Genomic DNA, 21,230 nt, shown 5'->3' with positions numbered 1-21,230 from the left:
CCTGGCTACCTGGGCCCGCGCGCAGGGCCGGGTCTTCCCCCCCCCGCCCAGGTGCCCAGAGCATCGCCTCCCAGGCGCCAGGCTTTTGTCTGCAGACAAGGAGCGAGATCCCCGCTGTGAGAGATTCAACAGCAGCCTCTCGGGCTGGCTGAGACAGATCTCTGGAGAGGGGCACCGACGGGGGCATTTCTGCCACAGGCAGTACATAGAGGTATTGCTGGACAAAGGCTCATTCTCCTGGGGCACGTGCACAGCAGGAGTAGGGTCCAGGTGGGCCACAGTGAGAACTGGGGGGTCTGCCGTGAACACAGGCAGCTGTTGGAGTGAACCAAACTAAGACAAGAACCTTGAACCTTTTACTACTCAAATGCAACCCTGGCTGCGCTGCCAACCTAGTGCACAGGTAAAACAGAAGGTAAAGGGACCGGCCTGCTTGTACCACTATGCAGGTGCCTGTAGTTTGTGGTTGGGACCTCTGAGTCCTTCCCACAGTGGCTTCAGTCCTAGTTCATCCTCCAGTCACTGGTTTGTCACTAGAACTAATCCCCATGCTCTGGGCTCTGCCCCTTTCCCTCCTCTGTTATTGGGCTCCATCACCGGTGCCTGGGGTGGGCCTGGCTTTAAACAATGCACCGTCCCAGTCCAGGCAGGTGTGTACAAGTTGCGAGCCAGTATGCGGGGGCTGGAGGGACAGTGAGCTCTCAGCACCTCCCTGTTGCTGTGGAGAGCAGGTATCAGCCCCTTGCTGACTTCTGCCTCTCCAGCAAGTTTTACAGAGGCCTTGGGGAGTGCCTAGGGGAAGCCACGTGCTCCTTACCGCAGCGTCTGCAACTTGCAGCTGGGGTGTCTCAGTCCCTCGCACAGCAGCCGCACGCCGCCAGCCCCCAGACCGCCATTACCACTTAGGTCCAGACGTGTCAGGCTGCGGCTGGTGCTGAGAACAGCAGCAAGATCCCCACAGCAGGCGGCTGTGAGACGACAGCGTGACAGCCTGCAGGAGAGAGAAGCAGAGGAGAGAGATCAGAGCATGAATGGGGCCCGGGGCAGGTGCTCTGACAGGCGGCACGGCCCACCAGTCCCTCCCTGATCGATCAGCAGGGACAATGGGACAGAAGTCCCGTCTCCTTCCCTGCCTCAAGATCCACCCCTTGGCTAAGGAAAAAACAGCAGTTCCTGCTCAGCCCCAATGTCTGCGCTGCACCTGTGTCCAATGAGCCCTGAGAAGGGCCGCCCTCAACCCTCTGCTGCCAACCAATAAGGAATGAGGGGCGGGGCAAGCACTTCCTATATAAGCCCCATTCCTGGCCCTCCCCTCTAGCCAACTGCAAGGCAATCGTGGCAGGAGGCTGCTCTGTGTAGAGAGGAGACCCTGAGAGATCATTGCTCTTGGGAGCAGGTCCCCTGGGCTTGCTCCCAAGCTCCCCTGGGGCAATAATAAATAGAGGATTTATTCATTAATTTATTTTCTAGAACCCTCCTGCTGTTTCTGGGCTCCCAGAGGAGGTGCGCACAAGACTGAGGAACTGGGGTGCTAGGAGCACATGGATCTCAAGGCCCTCCTCCGACACTGCTGTCTGCTCCTGACGTATAGCTTTCCCTGTGGCCTCACAGGATGCATGACATGACTCAGCCATGATGGGCCTGAGTAGTATAAAATAACACCTGTTTGTCACCTTAGGAGGTGCCCACCCCTGGCTGTCATCTTGGATCCACCATCTTGCATGTCCTGCCCCTCTTCCCCCTATATTGTGTGTGATGTCAGAATCCCTACCTCCACACATCCTGTCACATGACTTGTGACATCAGAAACTCCATCCCTGATCTGCTCACATGATGTATGACATCACAAACCCTGCCCATGCCCCTGATTACATGATACATGACAGCAGAGACCCCACCACCTGCCTCGGTCACATGGCACATAACATCAGAAACTCCCCACCCCCACACCATGTTGGTCCCAGAATTCCCTGTGCCCATAACATGGTCTGTGACATCAGAAAGGCCACCAATTCGGGCCCCAAAGCCCGGCCCTCATGTATCAAGTCCCACCCTAGACCACATGGTATAGGCACAACTTATCAAGTCCCAGGCCATCATGTTGGCCCCTGAATTCCCTGCACCATCACATGGTCCATGACATCAGAAAGGTTGCCCATCAGGTTCCAAAGCCCAACCCTCATGGTGCACAGCATCATCCTAGACCATGTGGCACAGGCACAGGTAGCGGGGGGTTGTGACCCCTCTAACAACCCACCTCACCACTCTCAACCAATCAGTGGGGGTTTCGGAGGCCTCAGGCCTCCTCAGGAATGGGTGGGTTCAAGGCTGCAAGCCCCCAGTCTATCTGCTTTCCAAAGAAGACCACCTGTTTGTTTGAGACCATGCTAAGGCAGATAGGGGCAAATACAGATTCTTTCACTACACCAGTAAGACCCCTCATCCTCATTTACCACCAAGACTTGTCAGATGCCTGTAAAGAAAACATTACCATAGCAGTAGTTTTGAGGAGGAGGGGGAGATTAAAGAGGACAGTGCCCTAGCCCAGAGACTGCCTGAGACACTTGAACCTGGTCAGGAATCCCATGCAAGCATGCAGCAGCAGGCCTATGAAACAAAGACCCAGATCCCTTGAACAGACTTTGAGGATTTGGAAGAAGATGAGGGCCTCATGCTAAAGTCACTGTAGGAAGAAGAGGTCAGCAGGAGAGCAGAGATGCTAGTAAGAGGCTTGAAACATGGCTGTGGGGTGGGGGGCACTTAGATTTTGATAGTGGGGGGGGGTTGGTCCCATGAGGGAAGGAGGGAGGTAGGAATTAGCCAAGGACCGATTAAACAGCAGCTAATTAAGGTTTTTATTTGAATCCTCTTTGAATCCCCTTCGCAGTTAGATGAAGCCTTTTTAATGACTCCAGAAAACCCACGTACCAGCATGTCCGTAAACCTGACACCAGAAAAAAAGAACAGAAACCCAATATTTCAGAAGATAATGATGATGCTTTTAGAAGACAACTAGGCATTGAATCAACAGGCCCTGTTTCATGTCAAGAATGTAAATCCTCATGAAATTGTTTGTGCGTGTTTCTTTTTATGGCATAATAACATACTGTTTGAGAATTAGGCTTTTTTGAAAAGTTTCTTGGATTTTGTTTTGAACGAGTGTGGTCAAGGTGGTCATGATCATCTTACCTGGTTAGATGAAGATATAAATCAGGCAATTTGGGAACTTTGAAATGAGCTGTATATGGAAAGTGTTTTAAACAGTTATAGCTATTGGATAGGCAAAAAATGTTTAAAAATTACCGAGAAACATTTAGCTCATGGTATACAGCTTCTAAATTTGTTTTTTTTACTGGTGTTACTTTTGCTTTTGTGAGAGGGCTGAGGAGTGGGGAGAGGGTGTGTTAGTCCTCTGTGAGTCTGTGTTATAAAGATACAATCAGTGAAGTAAGACTAAAGCACAACAGCTGTTTTCAGCTGGACATTTTACCTTTGCTTTAGTGCCTTGGATCTCCAATCACATTCATATTATCAAAGATAAAGCCAACAAGACTTAGTTTTGACTAGAAATTATTTCTATGATGTTGTCAAAGACTGTATACATGATCATGTTAAGTGTGGTGGGTAAAGCTCTGGCAAAGCATATTTCTGCTCTCAGGTTCCCAAGTTTAATCAGTGAATAAAGATAGGAGACAGGTCAAGGGCAAACAGGGTATATCCCTGGACAAACTCCTCAAATTGATTAACAGGGAGCAGTCTTTCATATGCTTACCAGTCATCTGCACCAGGTGCATGTATTCTCTAGCATTGTTACCATTCACAAAATATCCTAATTACTTCATTCCCACACAGTCTATGGTATTTAGCTTTGGCTATAAACGAGGCCTCCACATGACACAGCCAGATGCCTGTGGCTACTCTCATTTTTTTCGGAAAAAGTGAGGCAGATGTGATTTGTAGTTGAGACTGGCCAGCCAGTGTGAGTCAGTTTAATTTGCCCACGCTGTTCAATAAAAGTTTTCTTGAAAAAAAAAACCAAATTGCTATGGAGAGTCTGGGACTGGCAGCAGCACCAATCTTCCTGGCGCTGGGTGTAGGCTGCGCCCAGTGCTAGTCCCAGTCGGCAGCAACAGCCTCCTGTCATCCAGCACACGGATCAGGGGCCGTATGCCTGGGAGGAGTCTGGTGCAGCCCCACAGCCCTCCCAGGGGTGCAACCCCCGGCTCTGCACCCCAGATGAGAGGGGCCTGCTGCTGCCGGCAAATGACACTTTTGCTTGTCAACAACTTGAGGTTCAGTTTCCCAGAAACCCCTGCACCTATCTTCTTGGAGCTTGGCAGGCTTCATGCCCTCAGAGGGGGCTACCATCCCTGCAAGTTTCATCCAAATCAGGCTAGAAGTGACACAGTTATATGCTGTTTTGTGCTTCTCCATTGTAGCCTATGGGAGAAATGTTGAAACAGCGAAACAGTTTCGATGAAATGAAACAGAACGGCTCTTCCAAAATGAAATAAAACTGGAATCAAAACACTGTCCCATCGAAATGTTGAAACGGAAGTTGAAGCAGAATGGTGCTGTTTCGCACAGTCCTCCTGTGCAGCATAAGGGGTGGGCTTTGGGGTTCGACGGGAACACTTTTGATGTCACAGGCCACGTGATGGGTGTTGTCACACACCATGTGATGGGGCAGGGAATTCTGGAACCAAAGGGTCCGTCTGGGGGTGGGGAGTTTCTGACCTCACATGCCACATGAGTGAAGCAGGAGGCAGGGTTTCTGATGGCACGCGTCATGTGATTGAGGGCAGGGGTGGGGTTTCTGATGTCATGCATCATGTGACAGAGTGTGTGGAGGCTGGATATCTGGCACTTCATATAAGGAGAACAGGGACTATTCCCTTCCCATATAAAGGAAGAGGGGTTGGATTTCAGTTTCAAGGTGGCAGATCAAAGATGGCAGCAGGGGGTGGAGCACCTGTCAAGTTGACAAGCAGGTGTTCCTTTATACTACTGCCCTGACCTTGCTCTGCCTATTTCCCACCCAGCAGCACCCTCAGACATACTCCAGACTTGGAAAGTATCCAGTACAGGACTTCTGGGCTCATCCCTCTGAGAAGTTTTTTTTTTAGACTCAGCCTCTCAGGAGTCCAGGAGCAGATGAAGTGAATGGACCTAGCACATCCTCACTGATGTCCTTCATGGATGTGAGTGTGCCTGCAGGCCTGGGTGGGATGGAGCCAGGTCAGGCCAACAGGAGGTCTCTTGGCTAACTAGGCATGAGCAACTCACATCCACAACCCCTGCCAAGTCCTTGTCATTCCCCTGAGATGGACAGGGCAGTTCAAAGCAAACAAACAGCCATGGCCATCCTCATGGAAAATGGTGTTTTATGGGTGTGAATACACATCCAGCTACATATGCACATCTGTGCAATTAAATGTGTGCATGTGTGTGTGTGGTGGTGGGTCTTGAGGGGGAGGAGTAGGGGGGTTGGAATGTGCATTTTAGCAATGCTAATTATCCTTTCATTTGCATTTTATATTTTTTCAGGAGAATCCCAAGATGCCACATAAATAATAGCGTTTTAGAGGATTCTATACAATTGTATGTATAGTTCTTGCCTTCATTAATTAATTATTGATTTTTAATTAATTAGTTATTATTTATTAATGGTGTGGACATTGGTATCAGAAGCAGACTGGCCAAGTTTGTTGATGACACCAAACTTTGGGGTAATGCGTCCTCACCTGAGGACAGGAGGGCGATCCAGGCTGACCTTGACAGGCTCAGGAAATGGACAGATGAGAACCTGATGGGGTTTAACACTGAAAAATGCAAGGTCCTCCACCTTGGGAAGAAAAACCCGCAGCATGTTTATAGGCTCAGCAGTGCTACATTGGGTAGCACTATGGATGAAAGGGACTTGGGGGTCATGATTGACCACAAAATGAACATGAGCCTTCAATGTGATGCTGTGGCTAGTAAAGCGAGCAAAATGCTGGCTTGCATCCATAGATGCTTCTCAAGCAAATCCCAGGACATCATTCTCCCATTGTACTCGGCCTTGGTGAGGCCGCAGCTGGACTACTGCATCCAGTTTTGGGCTCCACAATTCAAAAAGGATGTGGAGAAGCTAAAGAGCGTGCAGAGGAGAGCCACACGCATGATCAGAGGTCAGGAAAACAGATCTTATGATGAGAGGCTGAGAGCTATGGCACTCTTCAGCCTGGAAAAGTGCAGGCTCAGAGGTGATCTGGTGGCTGCCTTTAAGTATATAAGGGGTGTACATCAAGATATGGGGGAATGTCTTTTCACCAGAGCGCCCCAAGGGATGACAAGGTCAGATGGTCACAAACTCCTGCATGACCATTTGAGGCTGGATATAAGGAAGAACTTTTTACTGTCCAAGCCCCCAAGATCTGGAATAGACTGCCGTCAGAGGTGATTCAGGCACTTACTTTGAATGCCTTCAAGGGATAATTTGGATGTTTATTTTGCTGGGATCCTATGACCCCTGGGGCAGGAGGCTGGACTCGATGATCCTCTGGGGTCCCTTCCAGTCCTAATGTCTATGAAATCTATGAAATTTATGAGGCCTGATGTGGTTGGGAAAGGCAGAGCAGAGACACCACAGAGACCCGCCATAGCTCCCCTCCTGTCCTCTGGATCGGGCCTGCAGCAGGTGTGCGGGGGCAGAACTGCTGGAAATGAAAACCGTGCTCTCCAGAAAACGTTGCCTGTCACTGTACATTTTTCATTAAAGTTCTGACATTTCGTGACTAGCTGCAAAGAGGAGCTAAACTCAGCAGGTGCCAGAGTCGGTCTTCTGAGATCTCAAATCTTCTGTGTACTCAGGGAAGGGTCTCTGTGGAAATACCAGTGCTGGACAGTGCAAAGGGACTTGCTGGTCATCACAGCTGGTTGCTCTGGCTCTGAGTAAGGCTGAACATCAAAGAAGACATGACCCTTGTGCACTGCTCCTAGCACACATGGGTTTGACTGTGCATTGCCAGAAGTGTATCTGGCAGCTGCCGTAGTACAGACAAGGCCAATGCTCCCTAGTGCAGGCCATCTCAGAGAAGGTTATCCATCCTGGGTCATACCAAGCAGCTGTTCACCCCAATCCCACAAGAAGAGTATGGGTGCAAACCGCTAGAGAGTAGAGCAGTGCATGCTCCACAGCAATAATGAAGCTGTAAAAGCCCTTGTCAGAAGGGACTAAATGAAGGTCTGGCCTGGTTCTGTTAGATCCAAGCAGCAAATCACCCTCCTGCTAAAGGTCTTCCCAATAACAATAGCTGAGGCAGCAAGAGGCATGGAGAGCTAAGAGTGGAAGGAGAAAAAAGCAAAGAAAAAATGGAAAAGGTGACTGGCACAGAAAGAAAGGAGGGAAATCTAATCCCCCCCTCACCTATTGCCTCCCCATTAAGCGAGCATGAACGAGATGAAATGTGGATACCTGAATGTGAATTACAGATGTGCATATAATTCATACGCCATGGTGACAGATCCTTAAACATAAGTATTTTTGCTAGCCCATACTGGATCCTCCAAGTATCCCACTGGCCAAACTGTTCTCTTTTCTCACTCCAGCTCATCTGATTTGATTGAGTTAAGCATCATGGCAAGGCCAGGCAGACATAAACTGCCCACACACACATTTCAGCTGTTCGTCAGCTAGTGTAAATTGTTACAGGGCCACTGAAGACAGGGAGACAACTTATTCGAGATGAGAATCTGCCCCATTGACTGAGTATACAAACACAGTCCTAAGAGATGAGACCATTCTCTACCCTTGTTACACCAGCCCCAGGACAGGTTGATTCCTGCTCTGCTGTAGGACTCCTGCAGTAACATCAGGGAGCGTGGGGCTTTTAAAAAGAACAACGTTTCTTACCATAGTTTTTTCACTTTACAACATGGGTCTTTCAGTGCTTGACACAGCAGGCAAATAGGTGAGTGAGTCTCCTGTTTCCTACAAAAAGAGAACAGAAGTGTTTGGATTCTCTACTGACAGACTTTGGTTCATTTCTTCAGCTTTCCAAACCCATCTTGGATGATGTGATCATACTTTACACAGAAGCTATTCTACAGTTTCAATCTACTGCACGTCATTTAAAGCAAAATGTATCTAGTAGCAAAAGATGCACTTATCGTCAAGTGGAGCAGGTTCTACTAAGTGTGATCTACCTGTTCATTCTCTGAAGTGAACATGTGGTAGTATTCAAATGCAGTTCTCAGCATTCTCCCAAAATAATATATTTATAAGTATTTTTTAAAGTTTTAATGTAAATAATCTAAAATATGTTCAGTTATAATGTAAAGCCTTGGGCTTTTTTACTATCTATACCTAGCCCTTGTGTTACAGAGCCCAGGGAGAGAACTCAGAGGATGTTTCATTGCTTAACAGAAAGCTGACATAGTCAGGGACCATCATCCTCGGAAAAATGTGTGTGTTGTGGGGAATCCCAAGAAAAAGTGTTCTGATTATTTTTTGAACTGAGACCACAGGTAAATGTAACTCTATGTCCTGCAGTCACAGGAAAAGGGCAAAGAGTATTTCTGCAGGGCCTGTCCAGACTGATTCACCCCCTGCCCCTCTCTCAGCATTCAGAGGCATAGGAACAACTAATTTGGAGTTTTCACCCCTAACTGCGATGCATAACACCCACTGAGGGACATACCCTGTATGGATTTGTCCAATCCTGCTCTATGCATGAAATTCATAGGAGGAAATATTATTTGAAACATTAAAACCTTTTCAAACAATGGGATGTGTACCTTCTAAAAGGAGAAACATTTCCTCCAAGCAGGTGATGCAGGTACAGGGAGAGTAGTTTAACTAAACCTTTTATGCAGGAAAACAGTATGGCTATCAGGAAATTAGATCGATAGATAGATAGATAGATGTTTTGTTCCAGTATGTACGTGGTTAATGCATATTGTAATTTTAACTGAAAAGCATGTACAGTCATTGTGTCTCCTGGAAGACTCCAGGAGTGAACTTCTTATCTCCTGGCCCAGGTTCCCAGCTTGGGCATGTGTAGTTGTGATAATGTCCAGGACTGGAAAGTTGTGCGTCTGTTCTGGGGTAATGGTGAGCAACAAGGTGCGACTGACAGCTAATGTATCTTGTGTGAGAGATGGGTCTGAGTGATGCGACTGGTTTGGACATCACGGACAGCGAGCGGCAGGATCTGTGCTCCAGAGGACCGGCTGTTGAGAATGGGGTGATTGAGGCATGTAAAAATCAAGAACTCTGGCACTGGTGCGTGTCTGTGTGTGACAATCTGTCTGTGATGTCTGACATGCGTGTGAGGCTCTTGTGGGGTACGGTGGGGTGTGTAAGGTATTGTTGTGTGATGTTTTGCATTACGAAAAGGAGTTTTTGTGGTGAGCACTACGGTTCTTGAAGGTGCGTGGTTTCATTGGGGAACTGGATTCAACCTTGTGAGTGGAGGTAGATCGTGAGCATTAGTAAGGCTGGGAGCTCATCCCATGGAAGGTGCGAGACACCAAACACGACAGCCCAGGGACCTGCACTGGTTTCCTGAATCACTTCCTCATGACACCTGACTGGGATTGGTTTCTTCTAGACTTGGGCTACTGAATTGACTTCTCTTTCACTTCCTATTCGTCATTTCAATATTGGTAAAGCATGTATTGTCTTTGGGTGTTTCCTGTGTTGGTATTAGTTAAAGCGTTGTTACTGTGGTCGCCCCTTACTTCCGTAAATATTCCCTGTTGTCTTATCAATAAATCTTGTGTATAGTTTTAACTTTCAAATCTGCTTCCTTGTGTGTATCACTAATAACCACGTCAGTAAAACTCAGGGCCGGCGTGTCTACCTCTCAGTGCACAGTGAACCTGTGCTGAGACCGAGCCCAACACTGACTTGACACATTGCTCACCGCCCCAATGGGCTCTTTTCTCAAAAGTATTTGTTCCCGATAGCTAGTTACATGGCTAACTACACAGCTACATAACTGCATAGATCTATCTAGATACATATCTATATATCTAGACAGAGAGAGACATCGATAGTGAGATAGACAGTACTCATAGCACATAGCCATTTTAGCGAACTTTAAAAAAAGGCATTGGTGCCTGCCTTTTTTCCCCTCAAAATCACTGTAGTTAATCGCTATTACCACACACCAGCACACCCCATGATTCTGGTGAGACAGCAAGTTTGGAAACATATTGCTTTAATGTCTGTTAGAGATACAAATGAACTCATGTTATATAAAAGAGTTTTCTTGCTTATTAGTGGGTTTAAATTGAAATAAATTCTTATTCCTCAAATTGCTGTTTCCCAGGTTTGGGGTAGAAGTAGCACATCGTTTTGAAATCTTAATCCTTAACGGTGGTCATTTTTTACAATGGCCCATTTTAAAGCTAAGAAACCCTGCAAGAGGGGAGAGGTGGGAGTGGGGAGAAGGGGAGAATGGGGAGCGGGAAGACAATGTTTCAGAGATTATCTCAGTTTGTTTTTTTTTTTAAGTGTAAAAGTTTTAGAGGCCCAGGTAATACTTACAGAGCTGGCTGCTTTTGGGATCTTGAAACATCTTCATTTAGGGCTTCGTATCTGAATTCACAGGATTCTAGAAGAAGTGATTCTAGGTTCTGGCAGTCTTTTAAGCAAAATGAAAGGGCCTCTTGATCCATTTGGGTAAATCTATGAAAACTTAAATTCACAGCTGTTAAATGACTCAGTGCACTTTGCGCAAAATTTTCGTCTTGAATTTCATACAAACAGTGAAATTCCTCAAGCTGGTAAAGCGCTTCAACCTTAGGTCCAAAACCTGACCTCTGCCCGTGAGATCCCAAAGACAAGGGAGATGTTTGGGGCTTTGTTTTAATCCATTTCAGTAATTCTGGTTTAATTTTCAATGACATTTTGCAGCTCAGTTTTTTCTCAATGTCCTTCATTCGCTCTTCATTTAAGAAACCAAACAGAAATCTCACTGTTAACATTAAATGATTTCTAGATTTCCCATAGTCAGCTAACAAAGCTGTCAAAGCTTTTATGTCATTTCCGGAGCCTTCGCCTACTGCTGCTGCTTCTTCTTCCAGAGCATAAAACAGAGCTGCAAAAAATTCTTGAAAAGACAAGTGGATGAAGCTGTAAAGTCGTTCACAGTCAGTACTTTTTTGAAAGAGGTTCTCATTCAGAAAGAGGGAGTCAGATGTGTCTAAGCCGTGCTTCTTCAGCTCTTCTGCCCTAAACAGGATTTTCTGCCTGCAGACCCCATCTGCAGCCAAGGAGCAAAGTCCTTTCAAGTTAGTTTGCAGGAGTTGCTTTGACTTGCTTCTTGGGTCCTTCAGTAAATTGAAAAGGTAGAGCAGGTACACTCCTGTGACTGTTGTCGAAGTCTGTGCAAGATCTTCACCCTCATCCATCTGCTGCTTGATGACAGTGCAGACGATCCAACAGACAACGGGGACAAAGCACATGGTGAGGAGCATTTCATTTTCTTTTACAAAATTAAAGGCTTTTCTTGCTTTCCGTTTATTGCCAAAATATTTGTTAAAGTATTCTCTCCTCTCGGTTTCTGAAAACCCCAGGATTTCAGCGTAGCGCTCATTGTGCAAGCACTGCCTGAGGTCCTCCAAAGCAGCTGGTCTTGTAGTAATGAGTAAGGAGCATTTCTCAAGGACTTTTTTCCGGACTAAACTGCTCAGCACAATTTCCATTGGTTTCCTCTCCCAGGGATCAGAGCACAGATTCTCTTCTGGCTGATCCAAGGAAAACCTCAGTTCATCAAAGCCATCGATTATGAACAGGAGTCTCTCTGGATTCACCAACATTGCTTCAATCGGTGCATGTTGATCAGGACAATTCCTTAGGATCAATTTTGCCACACTTCCCTGCTCAGTGTCAAAGTTAACTTCTCTGCAGTTTATGTAGAAAACATAATCAAATACCTCGTTGTAAAGCTTTCCAGCCGCCCAGTCAAACATGATCTTTTTTGCTGTCAGTGTTTTCCCAATCCCTGCAGCTCCCAGCAGCACAGCAATTTGCTGAGTTTTCCCTTTCTCATCAGCTGCAAATAAGTCACCGATGGTGATGGATCTCTTTTGCTCAGACATGATTTCTGCATGTGTCTGTCCCGAGGCCATTATTTCATGTTCTCTTTCCTTTCTGGCACGTGTTTCCTTTACAATAATCAGCTTGGTGTATCTGCTGTTCAGATTTATATTCTCACCAAGAAGAGAGTTCCTGTCTTTTATTACTCCGTACTTGTCCTGTACGTGTTCAGTGTACTTCTCCCTGTAACCTGGGTTAGAGATACGAAGCATTAGATATCCAGAGGTTAAAGTGTATTAATGTTGCAATAAAGCTACATCAACAAGAATAAATAGTGTCTTTATTATAATTGTAGTGTACGTTTCCTCATATAGTATCCCCCAATCAGTCATAGGTCGGTAGACCATCTGCAATCTAAATATAGGCCCTGTAGTCCTCCCTGATATCAATAGTCTGATTGGAACTAGGATGCAGGTAAAAATGGTTAATTTGAAATCTCTGGCCACATCCAGATGAATGTAGATGTGTGCACACCTGTCTGCAGAGCTACACACTGCACATTCAGGTGTTCCCTGGGCTGCTACCTTGTAGTATGGGGGCAGGGGTTGACCTCAGAAGATCCCAGGGTCCAAAACACCCATGCAAAGAAAACCTCGGCAGTGTAGGTGGTGGCAGTGTGCATCGCCCAAAACCGGAGCCTGGCTGGTTGGACCCATGCTTTGACTGCCAGCCAGGCTCCTAGCTTCAGGAACACCATAGCTGCAGCTCCCCAGGCCCCCAGGACTCCCAGTAAGGCTGCTGGAGCCAGCACAGTTGCTGGCCCCAATCTCTTCTACCCCACCCAGGGTAACCTGTCACATGCCAGAGTGCACGTGGCACAGGCATTCCCCAGGGACAAGCAGCAGTTGCATAAGGTGTGTTACTGCTGCTTATCCCCAGGGAACCAAATGTCCGTGCTTGTCTGAATGCAGCCTCTGTGTGTATATTCAGCAGTCACTTTAGTGACTGGTGAAATGCAGCCACCTCTAGAGTGAAAGCCGCCAATGCAGGGCACAGCAGCAGTACATAACACTTCATATCAGGGGCCACCAACCTTTAGAAGCCATGGGCCAGAACAACCTGGCCTCAATCCGGGTGGCTTCAGTGGTGCATCGGCAGTGGTGCATCGGGAGGAGAGGCAAGCTCAGGGATTTGCTTGCATCTGCACTGGGTCACGGTGCTGCTGTCACTTCTCCCCATCCTCCACATGCCTACCCCCAGTGTAGGTGCAGCTTCCAGTCAGTGAGGGTCTGAGCCAGGGCTGGGCAGCTGGAAGCTGTGTCTGCACTGTTGCCTCTTCTCACCACGCACCATCTGCAGTGCAGGTGGAGCTGGAAGTTGCCCAGCCCTAGTCCAGTTCCTCACTGGCTAGAAGCTGAGCCTGCCCTGCATCCGTGGGAATCAGGGAGGAAGTGGTGGTGATGTAGGTGCAGCTTCCAGCTACCCTACCCCAGCAGCACTCCTCACTGCTCAGCCCCAGCATGGGCATGGGCAAAGCCCTCCAGCTCCATGGGCCACATCCAGTGTCTCCACAGGCCGTATCTAGTTCATGAAACATATGTTGCTGGAACATAACAGAATTGTGATATTTTGGGGAATCTACTGAAAATGGAGGAGGCCTGATTCATGCTCTCTCAGAATGCATCCATTTGGATGTAGAAAGCCCTGCTTCTTGGTTCTGAAAAGACCAAGTTCAGAGTGTGCCACTTGCTACTCCTACTAACTAGTAACTGGCAGTCGGAGATAACAGTCCTGATGGGATGTCACATACCTTTTGCTGGTCTTCCATGGGTTTGATCGGGGCCCAAAGCTGGAAAAGAAATGGCATGTGACTATTAGAGTTACAGAACTGAAGAGAGAGTGATGCCTAATGTTGAGAGAGTGTTGAAGAGAGAGGGAAATGAGAACAGTATTTCATTCAGGGGTATCTACAGTAAGAAAAAAGCCTAAAGCTCAGGGAAGCAGAGATTTCCTTGGAGGTAGGAGTATAAGGCAATCTATTGTCAATGCCTCTGGCTTTACCATGGTGGGCCCTGGTGTGAAAAAATCCTCTCTCTCTCTGTCTCCTGGCCTGAAACAGCCTCAGCCCAGCCCCGCTCCACTTGTTTGCTCTAGCTGCATGACTTAAGTCCACCTGGTCACCTGGGCAGCTGTGCTTGGACATCCACGTGACTGGGGCTGGAGAAATTCCTGAGGGAGAGGGGAACTCACTCTTCCTTTGTCCTGCAAGAGGCCTTTTGGGAAGAGGACTGTCAGTCATTTTGAGGCACTGAAACAAGCAATAAGCCTCCAGAGCTTCATCGGTCTCTGGATGAACATGTGAGTAACTTACCTGAAATTTAGCCAATAACTCAGGATTAAGTGAACTAGATGCATATCAAAAGGGCCAATAAGCCCTTTCTGTTTTGCTCAAGTAGGTTTTCTTTCAATTTTCCATTATTTTGAATTCCTTCCTCAATCTCTCCCTCTGATCAATAAAGCTATCTGTTATAGCACACCTTGCTGTAAATGCTTATGAGGGTGAGACTAGCTCTTAAAGCCCACTTTGCTTGGCTGGCTAAGGTGGGCATGGCTTTCTTACATTCCTCCTGTACAGGAGGCTACTTGTGAATGCTTCAGGCTAAAATAAGCACCCCAAAATACCATAGTGGCCCCCAAGGTCTGTAGGGTCTGTGTACGCTGGGCTGCACAGAGCCCTAACAAAGACCAAGGCCCAGGTGGTGGTGGTGGTGGTTAATCCAGGCTTGCAGGTGTGCTCCAGCAAGGGATTTGGCCCAATGTAGGTGCCCCAGGGGAGACACACAAAGCATGGCTCTTGGTTGGGCACAGTGAGATGGGTGGCTCAGCTCAAGAGCGCCAAGTGGCCCATTACACCTGCCACTAAAAAGCAGGTCTGTTCCAACAGATAGGGCCAGATTCCTACAAGAGCTGAGCAATGAGGGGCTGTTGAAATCCAGCCCTTGTTTAGGCAATTTGATCAGAGCCAAGTAGCTTTGAAAATCTAGCCCACTAGACCACAACATTATGATTAAATGATTGGATTTGTGGATAAGGAAGAGCAGTGGATATGGTATACCTTAATTTTCTCCCACAACATTCTCCTTAATCAGCTAAACAGATTCATACTAGATGGAAGTAATGTAAGATGAAGGTTTAACTGGTGATATCATTGTGCTCAACAAATAATCAATGACTTAGCTTTCAGTTTGGAGGAGATATTATGTGAGATTCCCCAAAGGTTTGTCTGGGATCCAATGCTATTTAGCATCTTCATTAACAATTTGAAGGATGGAGTTGAGGGCATGCTTAGCACATTTGCACATGATACTAGGTTTCATGGAGCTGAAGATGCTCTGCAGTGATTTTATTAAAATGACTGTAACAAATAGTATGCAATTAATGACATGAAATTTAACAAGGATAACTGCAAAGTTCTGCACTTATGATAGAAAAATTGCATGCTTTTTTGCATGTAACCCAGTATGCTGTTTGCCTTCTTCTCAACAAGGACACACTGTTGGCTCATATTCCGCTTATTGTCCACTGGCCCCCCATTCACTTGTGTATGTCCAATTTTCTAAATAGTCCCTAACCTGTTCTTTCACCACTGTTGGCGGCTCACCTCCTTCCCAAACTGTGCTGCAGAATCAGTAGTCTGGGAGTTGACCTTGCTGAGGTGAAAACCAGATTGAGTACTTCAGCATTTTCCACGTCATCAGTCACTAGGTTGCCTCTCCCATTCAATAACAGACCCACATTTTCCCTGGTCTTCCTTGTGTTGCTGGCATGCTTGTAGAAACCCTTCTTGTTAGTCTTCACATCCCTTGCTAGGTGCTACTCCAATTGTACTTTCGCCTGCCTGATTTCATCCCTGCATGCCTGAGCAATATTCTTATACTCCTGCCTAGTTATTTGTCCATCAAGCTGCCTAGTTGAAAAAACTAGGACTATTCCACCTGCAGAAGAGATGACTATGAGCAATTTGATTACTGTTTTCAAATATCTGACTAGCAATTATAGAGAGGATGGAGATGATCTATTCTCTCCAGCCATAGGGGACAGGACTGGTAGCAATGGCTATAGACAGGAAATTTAAATTGGGGATTAAGAAGCATTTTTCTGATTCAGAGTTTTTCTGATTGAGATGTCAGTGTACTGAGATCTAGCCAGAACCCAGGACCTATCCACTCCCACCTAAGAGGTGAAGGCAAGTCATCCCTAGAGCAAGTGCCATGGAGTGAACTTTTCCCAGATGAGCTGAGTGAGGCAACCAGGGCAGCCAACGCCCTGAAACCGCAGGCAGCCAGACCCCCCTGCTCCACCCCTTAAGTGCCAGGCCCAGCCTGCAGCCTCCTTGTCTGAGCAAAGGTGAAGTTCTTGCTCCTCACCTTTCCTGTTTTTTCTTTCTGGTTTTTACTCCTGGTTTGGACCCTGGTAAGTCCTTTGGCATTTCCAGATTCAGATTCTCTGCTTCTGTTTCTGGCTTGAACTTTGGACCTTTCTGTTGTCTTCTGACCCTGGTTAACCCTTGGCTTCTTTGGTCTCTGGTTTTGGCCTTTGACCCTGGCCACTTTTGAATCCAGGTCTGATGCTAGACCCCTCTGGAACCCCAGGTTCCTGAGAACTGATTTGGACTGGACTTATGCTTTGGGTGTCTAACTACTAGGCCATACTACCCATGCTTCAGTACATAATGGTCAAGCATTGGGAAAGGCTACCTAGATAAGCTGTAGAATCTGTATTCCTGGAAATCTTCAACAGCTGGTTGGGCAGAGACTTTATTCACATGGTTTAGTCAAAGATAACCCTGCTTTGGGCAGGGCGCTGGACTAAATGACCTCATTAGATTCTTTCCAGCCCCACGTTCCTATGATTCTTGTGTAATGGAAGAGAAAGAGCAGAATTTGCTAAAATATAATTGAATCATTCATTATTTCCTTTTTTTCATAATACCACGGCACTCATTTCCTTTCTAAAGTGAAACTACATCCTGTCGCTTTCGCTTTACAGCAGATTTCTTAGACATCCTCGACTGCTGTCATCTCCCCTGCAGACTTCTCAAATTCTGTTGTCCCCACCTGGAGACGGGGTGACCCACACTACCCACAGGGCAAAGTAACATGGATTTATGTCATGGTGTCGATGTAGAATGCCCTCTCTGTCATTCTGTGGCCTGTCCCTGATCAGACAGCTTTGATTGTACTCATCAAAGACCTGATGCACCAGAGGTTTCTTCTGAGCTGTTCACTCAGTTTTTATACTTGATTTAAAACTTGAAAAGCAGATGGCCAAGCATACAATCAGTGGGACAGAGGAATCCTAACGATAGATTGGGTTGACCCCTATCATGATGTCAGACTGTCAAGAAACTGCACGTTTGTTATACATAACTCTCTAGCTCAGTTACTCTGCGGATTATTCCCCATTTCACAAGAGTTACTGCCCACCAGTGTAGGAGCAGTTTATTAGACTTAGAGGATTCTGGGTTCTGCTAGGTTAGAGCAGCTTCAGGACTTTGATAATGTGCACCCTCTCAGTTTGAGTCTCACGTAACGTTCAAACACCTGGGGTGCAATCCAGTTTTTCCTCTTCTGTGACACTCCCTATATCCTCCACCACACTTTTGGCTTTATGTTCACTGCTGATTCCACCAAACTGCAGACAACCACGGTTACAAAGTTAGAGGCTGCATTTACTCCCCTTGGGCCAGCAGAAGAGCAATAGAGGAGTGGGATACATCAGAGAATCTGTCCCACACTGGCCATCTCTGCTGTGAGTGTCTTGGACGTCCTGCTAGGATCTAGAGTTTTCTTTTTTGCCATCAGCCTCTTGTTTCTCTTTCTGTTTTTGTAGTTGCTGCTCTGGGGTCAGTCCTGGGCAAGACTCACAGCCATTACAGTAACTCCAGGTTTCTTACCTTTCTGTCTTTCCTCTCGCAGTCGGGCAGCGGCGTTCCTGAGATTGACCCGAGTGAAAACTTCAATGGTTACATCTACCGCAGCATCTGCCCCATAGAAATCCATGAGGAGGTTCTTGGTGTCTATCCTGTCGGCATTCTCCAGCCGCCCTCGACAGATTTTGCCCTTTCCCCTAAAGTCAGAATGTGATAATTCATCCTTAAATCTTTTGAAGTCTTCTTGCAAAAGGTCTTCAAGGGCTTGTAGGAGAAGGTTACTGATTCTGCAGCTTTGGTTTCCCATCACTTTGTATCAGGGAATGAATCTAAAAGAAAATGCAAAAATTAAACCAAGGTCTGGTGAACAGCTTCTCAAACCAAACTTTGTTTGTGGAGCACTAGGAACCTCTTTGCATTTCTCTGTCAGGCTCTAAATAACCACTCTAACTGAGGGACCATCTCCCATTGCATAATGAGATAATTTCCCAGCATGACATCTGCATTATACACTTTGTGGAACTGTTCATTTCTGATTTCTCGGGTTCGTCTGCTGGCTGCCCTAGTTTCCAGCAAAGGACATTTTTGTTGAGAACATGGTTTGAGGAAGGAGCATTCCCCCACCTCCCTACATCAGCAAAGTGACCCACATGCAACAGCACTTCATTACTTCCCTATTTCTTTCCCTCCCCCATGGTCTTCCTTGACACATCCTCCTTGCTCAATAGCATAAGGAATACACCCCCTGCACCCATCTCTCAGGCTGCCTTTTTTTCTCAATTATGAATAACCCTCCCCTCATCATAGCAGCCCTTCTGGGCAAAAAGACTCACCAATCACACACAACCTTCAACAACAGCCCACTGTCCAGAGTCCCTCAAGGCATCAGTGGGTAGCAATTCTTCCTCTGGGAGATGAGTGGAGAGTGGCAGGATCTCTCATGGGCACCCTGCACTGGAGATCCCATGGCCTCTACTCCACATTGATGCAGTGTCAGGAGAAGGCTGATCCCCTGATGGGACAATGCAGCAGAGGGCCTGAATTCTGTGCTCTGATGCTCATTCTTCATTTAGGCTACGTCAGGGGTGGGCAAAATACATCAGTGGGCAGGGGAATGCAAGGAGCAGATGACGACTCTATCCCAGGCCCCAGCCCTGCACTATCACCACCCCAAGATCCCAGCCCTGGCTCTGCCTGCCAGTCCCACTCCTGGACACAGCTCCCTGCCTTCCTGTGGCCCCATCCCATCCACTCAGCTGTGTGCTCTGCTTGTGTGGGTCCCAGCTGGTCTCCATGGAGACCCTGGGATTGTGGGGATGTGACAGTGTGGGGCCAGGGCCTGGGGCAGAACTGCAATGTGCTTCCTGTATGCCACTGCCTGCAGAACATGCAGAGAGTGTAATGTGGCTCTGGCCATAGCCCAGCACTGCCATGGCCCTGCCATCCCAGGCTTGTTCACACGCACCATTCATGCTCTCAGGTGCTGTTCTCTGCCTACGTGCAACCCCACCCTAGCTGCCAGGCCCAGCCTGGTGCAGAGCCACCTACGGCATTTTGGTGATCTCTTGGGGGTAGGCAGAGGTACTGACTCAGCCTGGGACAGCTCACTAAAACCCCCTAAGTTGCCCTCTGCCCCAAATAATTGCCCACACCTGGGTTATACTTTCTTCCATGAGCAGTGTACTCCATCCAATCTTCCACGTCCTTGATGCAGATATTAAATAAAACCAGCCCCAGGACTGACCACTCGGGTAATCTACTTGATACCAGCTGCCAACTCGACATCAAGCCATTGATTAATAACCTCTGAGCCTGATGGTCCAACCAGTTTTCTATCCACCTTACAGTCCATTCATCCAGCCTGGACTCCCTTAGCTTACTTGCAAGAATATTGTGAGAGACCGTATCAAAAGACGTAGTAAAGTCAGGGTATATCACATCCACTACTCTCCCAGCAGAGCCAGTCATCAACCAACTCCTTCAGCACCCATGGGTGCATTGAATCTGGCCTCATGGATTTGTAAATGTCCAGTTTTGCTAAGTAGTCCCTAACCTGTTCTTTTGCCACTCTCAGCTGCTCAGATTCTCCCCAAACTGTGCTGCTAGGTGCAGTAGTCTGGGAACTGACCTTGCCTTTGAAGACTGAGGTGAAAAGGGCATTGTGTACAAGAGCCTTTTCCACATTATCTGTCACTAGGTTGTCTCCAGTAGCATGCATGAAAAAATGAAAGAAAATACACAGCCGTATCTGGCCCAGCAGGCCATTCTATCTGGCCCATGAGGCCCCTCCAAAAAATAATTGTTACAGGGCCATGGCTGCCTCTCTGAAAGATGGTGGAAGATGGGCTTTCAGAGGTCGTGTGCCATCAAACCAGGAGGGATTCCCACATTTCAGCTGGAAGTGGAGGCATGGAGCTGACCTAGCCCAGTAGCACGTGGCTCCCACCTGCAATGCCAGAAGCCCCATGACCTGGCAGGGAGCCAGGCCAGTCTGACTTGAAGGCACACACAAGTGGCCAGGCCAGGTGGGCTCTGTGCCATCATGTACAGCTCCTGAGATTCAGTTGGATCCATGTGTCGCCAAGGGGCTCTGCCTGCCACGGGCCATAAGTGCTCTGAGGGCTCAGCACCTGCTTCTCCTGCTGCCATCGATGGCAGGGGCTGTAGACCATGGAAGGAGGCCCACACCCCCACACACACTCCCACACTCCCTCACAGACTCCCCTACAAACCTCACATAACCCCACAAAGTGCTCACCTATACCCTGACACCCCTTCACAAATCCCCCACAAACCCTACACACACACACACACACTCACCCCACATCTCTTCACAACCCCCACCACATTCACCCCCCAAAATCACACAAGCATCTCACCCCCTCAATCATAATCTACCCCCTCCCCCCACAATATACTAAGGTAAGACTGTATTTTGAGCTATTATGCAATCACATCTATATGCACTTATAAAACACATGTTAATTAGGACAATTTTTCAAAATAAAATTGAAATCTATTATAGTAGATGTTTGATTTTTAGTATAAAATTTGTTATTTTTTCTGTTTGAAGATGGCAAACCCCACTCTCAAAAGGAGTACTTGTGGGGACAAGGAGAGTGACTCCAGTGGCAAAGGTCAGGGGTTATGGGGTGAGACTTCTAGTCCCAAGGTAGTGATCAGGGGCTGGGACACCTGTCAAGGGGTGGGGCTACCCTTGCAGTCCTCGACAGCTCCTCAAAAGTTGTTAAGCAGCCTTCCAGTTGAAAT

At 47.4% G+C, this 21,230-nt stretch overlaps 1 protein-coding gene across 1 annotated transcript in view; it reads right to left on the bottom strand.

Annotated features, from left to right (window-relative positions):
* LOC102381106 (NACHT, LRR and PYD domains-containing protein 12-like) overlaps nt 1-18,881 on the bottom strand; it is a 46,690-nt gene extending 27,809 nt beyond the window's left edge. The window contains exons 1-6 of the mRNA XM_025194006.1: nt 18,794-18,881; nt 17,985-18,289; nt 13,839-13,877; nt 10,535-12,278; nt 7,895-7,972; nt 818-991 (exon numbers count right to left, since the gene is read on the bottom strand). Of these exons, the coding sequence (XP_025049791.1) occupies nt 818-991; nt 7,895-7,972; nt 10,535-12,278; nt 13,839-13,877; nt 17,985-18,267 (2,318 nt within the window). The 5' untranslated portion in view covers nt 18,268-18,289; nt 18,794-18,881. The remainder of the gene's footprint in view (nt 1-817; nt 992-7,894; nt 7,973-10,534; nt 12,279-13,838; nt 13,878-17,984; nt 18,290-18,793) is intronic.
* Between the last annotated feature and the right edge of the window lie 2,349 nt (nt 18,882-21,230).

This window comes from Alligator sinensis, unplaced genomic scaffold (genome assembly GCF_000455745.1).
Source record: "Alligator sinensis unplaced genomic scaffold, ASM45574v1 scaffold1357_1, whole genome shotgun sequence".
Classification (NCBI taxonomy): Eukaryota; Metazoa; Chordata; order Crocodylia; family Alligatoridae; genus Alligator; species Alligator sinensis.
This window is presented reverse-complemented; position numbering and strand designations above follow the sequence as displayed.